Consider the following 11,518-nt stretch of genomic DNA (forward strand, 5'->3'; position numbering starts at 1 on the left):
TATTGATGTACAAAGACCAAATTTTAACGGGAAAATTAAATAATATTTTAATACAATTATAATAAAATGAAATATTAAATACTAATATATCAATTATTGGATCTTACCCACCCTTTAAAGCTATACCCAAACTACCACGTGCTTTGTTAAACATTATTTAATTTTGTCATTATATTTATTTTATTTGAGGGTTATCATTATATTTTGAAAAATGTTATTATAAAAATATATATATTTAAAATATGTTAAACTTTTTATACAATTTATTATTATTTACTTCTTATAAATACATCATTTATGCCTTATTCAGTGACGTTAGAATTGAATTGACTAATTGAATCGGAATCAATAGTTTGATTGATGGTATATATTGAAGTTGAAGCAAGTTGTTATGAATCGATAAAAAATCGAAAAACGAAGAAAAAATTTGACAATTGAACTAGCTGAATTAATTTTATAATTTTATAATTTAGTTATTGTTGAATTGGATATTGATAATCTTATTGATTCGATCATCTATTTGATTTTTATAATATTCGCTTTAGTTAATTTGTTTTGTGAAAAAAACTTTAATTATTTTTAAAGTATATTAATATTATGTTTAAGTTTGATCCAAACCCGATTCGATCCTGCCCATGAGCATATCTACTATAACCTACACAAAATTTTAAGAGTAATTACCTAATTTTAAATTTAAAAATTGTTTATATTTTAAATATAAATATATATTTATTAATTATAAAGAATAAATTGTTCACAATTTATCCTAATTTTTATTTATGGGATATAATATTCATTTATTGTTTATATCATTTTATTATTCTATTTATTCCCATTGGCTAATTGTTTCCCACCAAGAGTCCAAACAGCCATTGGGAATCCCCTGCTTTAAATTTCTATATTCCACAAAAATAGCGTAACAGAGCAAGAAACACAGAGAAAAGGAAAACCCCATAATCATGGCTCGATTAACATTGGTCTCCTCCATCATCCTTATGCTATGCTGCTTTGCCGCAGCATCAACTTTCGAGGATTCCAACCCTATTCGGATGGTATCCGACGGTCTCCGTGGCTACGAGTCCTCTGTTCTTCGTGTCATTGGCCATACACGTCACGCTATCTCCTTCGCCCGTTTTGCTTACAAGTAGTCAAATTCATACACCCTTTATCTTATTTCTTTTGTTTTTGGAACTAAAAAGCAAAAAAAAAGATTGAATTTTTAGATGAAAATTTGACTCTTTTTTTTTTGTTGGGGGGGGGTTAGGCATGGAAGGAAGTACGAGACGGTGGAGGAAATGAAGCTTCGGTTTCAGATTTTCAAAGAGAATTTGGATTTGATCCGATCCACTAACAAGAAAGGCTTATCTTACACTCTTGCTGTTAATCGTACGTTTTTTTTTATTTAGCTCAGTTCACTTCAGTTGCTTGAACTTCCTTTGACTCACTGTGCACTCATGATCTTCGATTATTAACTGAGTCAACCGATGTAGAGTTTGCTGATTGGAGCTGGGACGAGTTCCAAAAACACAGGCTTGGAGCTGCTCAAAACTGCTCAGCCACCACAAAGGGCAATCACCAACTAACTGATGTCGTCCTCCCTGAATCGGTACAAAAAAAAGATTATGATCCTATATTACATATATTCGGATACGGGTATATTAGTAAGTTTGACTTTTCTTCGAAATCTGCAGAAAGATTGGAGGGAAGCAGGCATTGTCAGCCCTGTCAAAGAACAAGGCTCCTGTGGGTCCTGCTGGACATTCAGGTTAGCCTTGCTCGATCTCGGGTCTTTCTAAGTTTTTCGATATAGTTGAAGGATTATATGCTCGTAAAAAAATTTCGAGATGTGACCTTTTATGATATTTGCAGTACCACTGGGGCACTAGAGGCAGCTTATCATCAGGCATTTGGGAAAGGGATCTCTCTATCAGAGCAGCAGCTAGTGGACTGTGCTGGAGCCTTTAATAACTTTGGTTGCCACGGAGGGTTGCCGTCTCAAGCCTTCGAATACATCAAATACAACGGTGGCCTCGACACTGAGGAAGCTTACCCTTACACTGCTAAAGATGGTGAATGCAAATTCTCAGCTGAAAATGTGGGTGTCCAAGTCATTGACTCTGTCAACATTACCTTGGTAAGTAGTTTCATGGTCCTTGCTTTTTCTGTATAAAGCTTAAAACAAATTGCCTTAGCCCTTATGGGTTTAAATGGTTTCATCTTTTGGACAATCGAAAAACATAGGGTGCTGAAGACGAATTGAAGCATGCAGTCGCGTTGGTCCAGCCAGTTAGTGTCGCGTTTCAAGTTATCACTGGTTTCCGGTTTTACAAGACGGGGGTTTTCACCAGTGACAAATGTGGTACCACTTCCCAGGTAAGGTTTTTATTGTCTTACTCGAATCTGGTTGTGAATGTTAGATAGCTAACTGGGGGGGTTTATGTTGCAGGATGTGAACCATGCCGTTCTTGCAGTTGGATATGGTGTTGAAAACGGTGTTCCGTATTGGCTCATCAAGAACTCATGGGGAGCTCAATGGGGAGACAATGGCTACTTCAAGATGGAGATGGGGAAAAACATGTGTGGTAAGTCTTAAAACTTGTATTCGGATATGGAGATACGATACTCTTTATGTATTTTCGGAATATACTTGTATTGACTTCGCTTTTTATCTCCAATTTGGTTGCAGGTGTGGCAACATGCGCATCATACCCTGTTGTTGCTTGATCTTGAGAGACCGTCTTGAATTCTGTCATTGCTTTGTGTTTTAAACCATGGTCTAAAAATGCAAGGGGTCAATGTCATGGTACATGTTGAAGGTGCTTCGTTTAATATACAATAATTTCAAAGACATAATCTGTTGTACACAACAAAGACATTAATGTAAATCTTATCTTTGAAATGCTTCTTGTGTTTGTGTAATACAAAATCCATCAATTTATATGGTTTTATTCATCAAATCTCCACAAAAACACAGTGTTGAGGAAATTGCATCAACAATACTAGCTTTCTTGATGGAAAGGCAGAAATTTCATTAATTTTTGAAAATTTTCTGACAATCTGTACAGACTGAACGTTGCATGTAGCATGTATCCTGAAAGAGGCTGAAAATGGCAGAAAACAATATCAAATAGCTACAAAGAAGGAAAAATGAAATCTAACAGAAGGAAGTTGATCTACCCTTTTCCCTTACCCTAAACACGGAATTGCTTCAATTTTATATTATTGTGTTGGAGATTTTATCGGACATGGAACGGCGAGGTACTGAACTGCGAGGATAAATGGCTGACCTCCACGGTACATCATGCAAGCCTTCTATAGCATCATCCAGCATTTGAAGCTAAACATTCATTGGTGTTGTTCCCCTACCAAATTCGGATTTAAGGTGTAGCTTTTAATCTCCTATCTACCACCCTCTTATATAATGTAAGAAGCAACGACAACGTACCATTATGGTTCCAACCGATATATCGAAAACTGCTTATCTGCTATCCTGCAAACCCGTAGAAACAACAACGCAACTCGACATAAATCCTTCAAGTCCTACGAATAAGGTTCAACAACAGATGTTCTAATATCATACATCTATATATACATATGCATTCACCTGCAATTTCATAAAGATCCGATTTAACCAGTCAATTTATACTAAATTGCATGATTGCAGTTTATGATCTGAACTAAAGGAAACAAAGACATTACTTATCGAATGCAACACCATTTGTGCTTCAAGCTGGATGTGCTTAATCAGATACTTGATGTTGATGCATGATGATGAGCCTTCTCGGTATTTTGGAATGACACCAAGTTTAATCATCAGGATCTTTTTTCTTAAGCACACTACAACCACGTCCCTATTCATGCTCGAGAGAGCATTGTTATCATGGATGAACTAGCCATCTTCATGATGTTATTGTAGAAATGAGATAAGCTTCCTTAGGCATCCCGGCTTTCAAAAGGCAAGATATCAATGAACGTACCGTAATATCATCTGGAGTACAACCGACTGATAACATTTTATCGAAAATGCTAATTGCTTTCAGCATTCTTCCTTTCATACAATGCCCGATAATGAGAATAGTAAATGTCACTTTATCAGGATCGCATTTTTTCTTCTCCATCTCTGCTACTATTCGATTGGCCTCATCCAAATTTCCAGCCTTGCAGAACCCATCAATCACAGGGTTGAAGATAAATGGTTTTGGAACAATATTCCTACATTGCAACTCCCTCAAAAGTCGAAAAGCCTCACGTAATCTATTTTCCTTGCATAACGCATTAATAGTAATTGCAAAGGTATAAACATTCGGAGATACATTCTTCACTTTCATTGCATCCCAAAGCTGCAAGCTCCGGTTCACATCTCCAATTTGACAGTATCCATTAATCAACGAAGTGAAGGTAACAACATCAGGAATGCAACCAAAAGAAGCCATCTTCTCATACAACGATTTAGCGGAAAGCATATCACCAACTTTGCCAAAGCCATCAATCAAAACATTAAAAGTGACAACACTAGGCAAAGTTCCGGAGCTCATCATCTCATCAAAAAGAGCAGATGCCTCCTCCATCTTCCCCAACTTACAATAACCAGATATAACCGATGTATAAGTCACAACATTCGGTGCACAATCATCTCTCAATCGAATTTCATTCAATAAACTATGACCTCTATCTACTTCATATTCCCTACACAACCCATTAATAATGGTGTTATACGTAACGATATCAGGAAAACAACCAAAACTCCTCATATCATTAAAAAACTCGAAAGCCTGATCCACTTTCCCAACTCTGCAAAGGCCTCGAATTAGAATATTGAACGTCCAAGTATCGGGGTTAAAGTTTGACCCTAAATTCTCCTTATACAAACTAACTGCCTCTTCTAGATTATTTTGCTTAACCATCATATTCAACAAGTTGTTCACTGCAAAAATGGTGACCATTACATCATCAGATTGAGCCTCAGCAAGCAATTTCCTTGCCATGCCAAACTCACCAGCTCTCCCAAATGATGAAATCATAAACCCTAACAAAGTACTATCAGGTAGATGCCCATCAATCTTCATATAATCAAAAACTAATCTAGCAGAACCATATAAACCCATACAACAAAATGACCTAATAAGCAAATTATAAGTCCAAAAAGAATGATTTATACTAAGATTTAACCTACTTAACTCCAAAACCTTCAACCCAAATGTTGGGTTTTTTAACCATTTAACAACTTCGAATTCAATTAAAGGTGTTAAATTGTTGTTCAAGTAACTCAAACAGGCATCATCCAATGGTTGTGAGTAAACAAAGAGAGTGCATACAACCTTAACGAACCAAGATTCTTGCTTTTGGATTGCCTTAGGCTCTTTATTGCCTTGTGGATGAGACCCACCGTGAAATTGGATGCGACGATGACGGATGAAGACCTTAGAGGCTGAAAGAACCCTTGAGACACGATTTGTCAATGAAAAAAGGGTCATCTGTAAGATTGTAACCCCACGACATACCTAGCTCCTAATTAAACACCCCTTTTTTTTTCTAATGGACACCCAAGGTTCAAAGTTGGATTTTTCATTGAACTCTCATGGAGATGCCAGAACGATCAGTAGCTCGAAGCCTCGAACTAATTGATAGTATAATATTAACCCAGAGAAGAGATTAAACCCTCGAAGAATCTCAAGCATTCAATAACTAAAACAGATCAAAGGGTATATTGAGAACCAGACACTGTTTTTGTTTAATGGGGAAATAAGCTGTAATGCCTGCAAAGCGAATCAATGGCAGTAGTACTAGGGTTTATGTTTTTTGCCGGCTCTCATTTCACTGCCCTGAGAAGATAGACCACAACTACTGTTTATCGAAACAAGACAAAGGGTTTAAAGGTTTAGGCTTTTTTGTCTCCTCTTAAACATATTGAGGCTCACTTGGTCCATGATTAAACCAGCAATATAAGACTATTGGGCCTATAGGATGCCATTTTCATTTTGACATTTTTATTGAGGTAAAAAAATAGCCAAGAACAAGCGAAGAACGTTTGTTGCAGCACTGAATCTTGACCCCCAACCCCGCAAAAAAAAAAAACAAAAAAAAAACTGATACTAGATGAAATCTGTATCGATTCAGCTTTTTTTTTCACTGAAAACTGAGTAAATTGAAAAAAAGTTGAACCCTTTTTTTTAAAGAATTTGTGGATGATGTCTAATGAGAGGCACGCTTCTTCCAATCCTACATCTCCTCAAGAAAATGATGCTATGTAAGCTTTGAATCCTTCTGCTTGAAGAACTTCTAAATTTCGTTTGTCGTTCATGCCTTAATAATTAAGTTTTCTGGGTTTTATTGTATGAAATTATTCAAGAATTACGCTTGTTTAATTTAAATTTTGGGATAACATTCCCCAGAACTTAAACTTTAGGAATCAAATTTTGTTAATCTCACTTGATCTTAGCAATTTTTTCACTGAAATGAGTAATGGGTATAATTTCACATTTTTGTGTCATTTCTAGGTTCCTTGATATACTTCATGAAGCTCCATTATTTGGTCACCGGAAACCAAGGAGTATAGTTGGGGGTGTTTTTTATTGTTTCATACTGGCAAGTTGAAGTTCATTTGCTATTTCCCTTTCAATTTGTCATTAAGCAAAACTCTGATTGTTTTTCAAATTTTTTAGGCAGGTTGCGCAATCTTGGCTGCAGCAGCTCCTTGGATATTTCAGCCTATTGGGCATTTAGTCTTACCATTGCTTTGCAGTTGTGATGTTGTTCTTTTAATAGTCACAGGTATCTTTGCTATAGGTCTTATTTTGTATTTTTATTGAATGAAAAAGATGAAAGATGTTGTTTTGGATCTCTGCCATCCATGGGGTACTTTATATTATAGATTCAAAGACGATATTCCTTTATGTTTTAATTTGATATAGAAGGTCTTGTTTGAATTTTACAGGCATTTTTCAGCAATACCATGTTTATCAAGTCCAGAAGATACGTTTACAAGTAACTTTACCAATTATTCCAACTCCGGGGGCTTCTAAGTGACACTTGAATTTGTAGAAGATGCTAAATGCTTTTTTTTTTGTAGGGTTACTATAGTTTCAGTCAGAAGTTGAAGCATATTGTTCGTCTACCGTTCGCCATTACTGCTTATGGTGAGTATGTTTTATGTACTTAGAAGGCAAGCACTTGTTTTTATTACGTTAGGATGTAGCGATCCCTTTTATCCACACAAACGATAGTGGCTCATCTCTATGGAATCTTTTTCAGTTAGGAATAATGTTAAATTTATAGTTTATACTTCTTTTACTTATGATTTTGTAATTTTGTAATAAAAGGTCATTTTTTTGTCACCCCATTATTGTTGTACTAGGAACTGCTGGAATGATACTTGTCATGGTCTGGGAACCCTATATTCGTATCCTTTCTACCTCTACTATACTCAGGTACAGCACTCACCAATAATTCCTATTTTGGGTTATGCTTAATACTTCATTAAGTATTTGTTCTTAGTAGTTTTTAGCCTTTATGCTCATTCTGTTTTTAATTATTTTTATGCTACAATTTGTAATTGTGTCAGTATGATGTTATTGATTGCTGGGAATGTTGGGTTAATTCGGAATTTGTTATGAATTACGTATGATAATAACATTTTAACTAAGTATCATTGGCAATATTCCGCTTGATTTGCAGGATTATTATGTTGGTTGAAGCAGTATGTTCTGGGTTCTTTATGAGTGTGTATATCGGTAAGCTCGCATACCATTTGAGGAGTTTAATTAAATTAAACATGCCGATAGCTTTTTTTTTTCAGTTATTCAGGTCGGCTTTTCCAAATATTTGGTTCGGTGCCTATATATTTCTGCATTATTGTTGTTCTTGTAGGTTACATATATCAGTACAATTCATTGGATTCTCAGCCTGATGTTTTGAAGTCATTATATTCTCCCCTTCAAGCATCAAGTCCTTTGGAAGATTTGAGGTAATGGAAGATCATTTATCGATCCAATCCAAACTATGTTTTCAAGATTCACCATTGTTAATGTAAGGTTTGTGTGTCGTGGAGAGATGAAGGTTCATGCAGTGGTGTAGAGAGCCTCTTAGTGGTCGGATTACCGTTTAAGTGGTGTGAAGATAGTTTGCTAGAGTAACATAAAGTTGGTCGTCTTGAGGATGAAGATGATGGAGTTGGGTTATTTATACCCTTCATGGTGAGGTCCTCACAATATAAGGTGTCTTGTGAGGGGGAACTACTAATTAAGTCATGGAGGGTCCTTAAACACGTGCTTCCGAATATATTTGCAGGATGTATTATCCTGTTGAAGGGCTCACACATGGGCATCGATGCAATAGGCAAGAGTCCAAGTGTCCTTGCATGCAATGTCTAGCAAGGTCATATTGTTAGGGCCATAGGTGGTAGGCTGTTTAGCAAATGTCAGTCTCTGATGAGCTGTCGAGGCGTTCCTTGGACAAGGTTTTGGTGGTTTCAGCCTTCCTTAGTCCTAGGCCCTACAGCCGTGAAAGATATTCCGCCTGCATTGAAATTTGTTTTTCAATCTTTAGTTTAAGTAGATAGTTTAATATTTTGCCATTGCTGGAACTCGGCTGGTTTCTAGACATCCTAATTATGGTTGTTGCAGATTCACTTGTCATGAAACTGAGACAAAGATTAATATGAAATTACGAATCATCACTAGTAATGCTGCTGTTTATGCGCTATGTTTGTTTCTGCTTGGTGCACCAGGTATCATGACGGTGGTCGACTCTCTGATCAGCAAATGGCTTTACTGCAGTATCAGCGTGAAAACCTTCATTTTCTAAGTGAGGAGGTACTTGGATCATCTTATAACTATAATTCGTCGTAGTTCTTTTCTTCAATCTTTTTGCAGTACTATAGCAGAATATTGTTATACAAGTTATATGTCTTTAATTGCAGATTCTTCGATTGCAAGAGTGCTTTAGCAAATACGAAGGATCTAATGATGGAAGCACACCTCAGGTGATGATCTATCTTTACGGATGAATGTTGGGATAAATGTGCACATAACGGTCAAAATAATGGTTTACTCTTGACTTCTTTTCAGGTCGATCTTGCCCATCTATTAGCAGCTCGTGATCAAGAATTACGAACAGTTTCAGCTGAGGTACCCTAGTTAATATCGGAAACATGAAAACCTTATCGATGTTAGAGATATTCTTTTGAACAATTGAACTTTTTGTTCTTGCATATTATTTGTAGTTGTCTTAGGCACCATGCTTTGCTTGTTCGGTTACTTATGCCTAAGAGTAAGGTTTTAAGGTGTTAAGAATCAGGGCATGCATTTGGTATGCAAACCCACAACCCTATGTTGTTCCGACTCTTTATTTTTTTTATAGTATCTATTCTCACACCCGTGTCTGACACTTTTTCAGACATGGATATAAGGATATGACTCTTCAAATACATTCAAACTTGAAAAATACACATGTCATACATATATCCATATCCAACACTTACACTCGAGTCCCTGTGCATTACATTTACAGCTTTGGATGGGTACTTAGGGACAGAGTGTTCTTAATATTTAAACTCCAATTTGTTCATTCTTTTTCTATGCGCCCGAACTTGTTCCACTTCAGAGCATTGATAGTAAGCATTCAACCTTAGTTCCCGGCCTTATTTACGGAAGTGCAATAGTAGTAGATTGTATCAGAAACCGAGCAATTAACCATTCAAATTGCAGATGAATCAGCTGCAGTCCGAACTAAGACTTGCTCGATCTTTAATAGCCGACACAGAAGCAGAGGTCCAATGCGTTCGAACAACTAACAGTCAGGTAAGCTGCAAACACCTACTATTAATAAAGTGGTAAAATTATTGTAATCTTACACTGCTATATTGACATTGTTCATTTTATTTTTTGCTGAAAACCCAAAACAGTATGTCGAAGAGAATGAAAGACTGAGAGCTATTCTAGGAGAATGGAGCACTCGAGCAGCAAAGGTAACTACTTCTCCACGATCCTTTTCATATACTTATTTATATATACTTGGACTCGATTGTGAGTGTTGAATATTGGTATATAGCTCGAGCGAGCATTGGAAGTTGAGCGGATGTCGAACCTCGAATTACAAAAGAAGATTTCAACATTTAGAAACCAAACATATGCGTCTTCAACTGAATCAAGCGAGCAGCGTGGAGCCTAAATTGACTGCTTCCACACCAATATGTATAGACAAATCCCAACACTTTTGGAGTGGAATTAGTTTTTTTTTTTTCTCTTTTCTTTTTTGTTCTATGCTTAAATGAAGAATTGAAGACGTTTTTAGAATAAGACCAATCTTATATCAGTAAATTACACCATTAATCATTAAATTATGGGTAAGTTCGTTTTGATTATTTAAGTAAAAAAGTTACAATTTAGTCCCTGTCGAAATCATTTTTTTTGAAAACGGTCTACTTTTATTTAAAAAGAAAATGAAAAATGAGAGTCGTCATCAATCCTTTTTGATGAGGTGTGATCGGATCACCTCGTGATCGATTGTTTTAATAAAATGTTTTGATTTACTAAAACAACAATTTTGGTCTACGAAATTCGAGAAAATAGGTTTGGGAGTCGGTTAGATCTAAGTAAGGATTAGCATTTTCGTAACGCTCAAAATTGGTACCTAATTGATTGATTAATGTTTAAACGTCGAAAGTTGAAAACTCGAAAAGAATTAAAAATACGATACTTTTTATTAATGTTGATTTAAAAGAAATGCTTGAATAAATTGAATCGAACATTGAAGGCCTTATTGTCTTGAGGTAACAGAATATTACATCCCGTAAATTAGGATACGACATTTGAACCTTCTAATATAAGCTCGCCTTTTAATTGTTTTATTTTAAAATTCGTACTTTGATTTTTAAAAGGATATTAAGTTGTTTAGATCCAACGAGGAAAATTGAAACCCCGTAAGTTAGGGCACGACCTTCTCGAGTTTCTAAACGTGGAATATTGCCTTTATCTTATTTAAAATTCATGTATTTTGAAATTTGAAAGGATATTCTGCTATTTAAGTTCAATAAGAAAATCGAGACCCCATAAGATAGGGTACGATTTCTCAAATTTTCTAAATGCGAAACATTACATTATTTCGAGATTTTCCATTTTACGAATTTAGAAAAAAATCTATGAAATATTTAAAAAGATATACGATTAATTGATTATATTTAAAAAAGTCGTTTAAACCGTTAAAGATCATGCGTGGCTAATAATAATAGTGTAACATTCATTTGAAGTAACAATGACATAATATTGCATAATAAAATATAACATATATAGCCTTAACATTAATGAATCATAAAGTTAATATACATGAACGATAATATTTATAACAATGCAAATGATAATGATAACAATAATAATAACAATAATAATAATAAATTTAAATTTTGAAAGTACATGAAAAGTAGTAAATAGATAAATAAAAAAAGAGAAATAAAATGACAATGACAAGGGCAAAAATAAAATAAACAAGCTAATTTAAAAAAGGGTAGGTAAATGAATAAATA

The 11,518-nt window shown here is 35.2% G+C and overlaps 3 protein-coding genes across 9 annotated transcripts; 2 read left to right on the forward strand and 1 right to left on the reverse strand.

Annotated features, from left to right (window-relative positions):
• The first annotated feature begins 806 nt into the window (after positions 1-806).
• On the forward strand, positions 807-2,899 carry LOC121212573 (thiol protease aleurain-like). Its single transcript, XM_041085638.1, has 8 exons — positions 807-1,144; positions 1,265-1,386; positions 1,491-1,606; positions 1,692-1,765; positions 1,870-2,134; positions 2,242-2,373; positions 2,447-2,582; positions 2,687-2,899. Exons 1-8 carry the CDS (start codon positions 960-962, stop codon positions 2,722-2,724), a joined length of 1,068 nt encoding a protein of 355 aa, XP_040941572.1. The 5' UTR covers positions 807-959; the 3' UTR covers positions 2,725-2,899.
• Positions 2,872-5,867, reverse strand: LOC107893359 (pentatricopeptide repeat-containing protein At2g06000). Of its 7 annotated transcripts, XM_041085635.1 has the most exons (4): positions 3,700-5,863; positions 3,446-3,490; positions 3,191-3,362; positions 2,872-3,101 (listed from the first exon to the last, which is right to left on the reverse strand). In XM_041085635.1, exon 1 carries the CDS (start codon positions 5,472-5,474, stop codon positions 3,900-3,902), a length of 1,575 nt encoding a protein of 524 aa, XP_040941569.1. In that variant the 5' UTR covers positions 5,475-5,863; the 3' UTR covers positions 2,872-3,101; positions 3,191-3,362; positions 3,446-3,490; positions 3,700-3,899. The 7 variants fall into 7 exon arrangements, with proteins under 7 accessions (XP_040941569.1, XP_040941568.1, XP_040941571.1 ...); XM_041085634.1 differs by having other exon boundaries at positions 3,191-3,490; XM_041085637.1 differs by having other exon boundaries at positions 2,872-3,362; positions 3,446-3,540.
• Positions 5,868-5,974: 107 nt separating this feature from the next.
• Positions 5,975-10,336, forward strand: LOC107893360 (protein FIP1). Its single transcript, XM_016818329.2, has 14 exons — positions 5,975-6,247; positions 6,498-6,585; positions 6,663-6,771; positions 6,935-6,984; positions 7,070-7,136; positions 7,355-7,427; positions 7,675-7,730; positions 7,867-7,963; positions 8,726-8,810; positions 8,918-8,980; positions 9,066-9,125; positions 9,705-9,797; positions 9,902-9,964; positions 10,048-10,336. The coding sequence occupies exons 1-14, from the start codon at positions 6,186-6,188 to the stop codon at positions 10,165-10,167; spliced, it is 1,086 nt and encodes a 361-aa protein (XP_016673818.1). The 5' UTR covers positions 5,975-6,185; the 3' UTR covers positions 10,168-10,336.
• Positions 10,337-11,518: the final 1,182 nt, after the last annotated feature.

Source organism: Gossypium hirsutum, chromosome A13, assembly GCF_007990345.1.
Source record: "Gossypium hirsutum isolate 1008001.06 chromosome A13, Gossypium_hirsutum_v2.1, whole genome shotgun sequence".
NCBI classification, from domain to species: Eukaryota; Viridiplantae; Streptophyta; class Magnoliopsida; order Malvales; family Malvaceae; genus Gossypium; species Gossypium hirsutum.

Excerpts from the sequence above, each read along its gene's own strand:
- LOC121212573 (XM_041085638.1), top strand. The coding sequence starts at position 960 with ATGGCTCGATTAACATTGGTCTCCTCCATCATCCTTATGCTATGCTGC. Across the intron at positions 1,387-1,490 it reads TTACACTCTTGCTGTTAATC|AGTTTGCTGATTGGAGCTGG; the intron begins GTACGTTTTTTT and ends CAACCGATGTAG. Across the intron at positions 1,766-1,869 it reads GGGTCCTGCTGGACATTCAG|TACCACTGGGGCACTAGAGG; the intron begins GTTAGCCTTGCT and ends TGATATTTGCAG.
- LOC107893359 (XM_016818324.2), bottom strand. The coding sequence starts at position 5,474 with ATGACCCTTTTTTCATTGACAAATCGTGTCTCAAGGGTTCTTTCAGCC.
- LOC107893360 (XM_016818329.2), top strand. The coding sequence starts at position 6,186 with ATGATGTCTAATGAGAGGCACGCTTCTTCCAATCCTACATCTCCTCAA. Across the intron at positions 6,772-6,934 it reads TGTTCTTTTAATAGTCACAG|GCATTTTTCAGCAATACCAT; the intron begins GTATCTTTGCTA and ends TGAATTTTACAG. Across the intron at positions 7,428-7,674 it reads TCTACCTCTACTATACTCAG|GATTATTATGTTGGTTGAAG; the intron begins GTACAGCACTCA and ends CTTGATTTGCAG.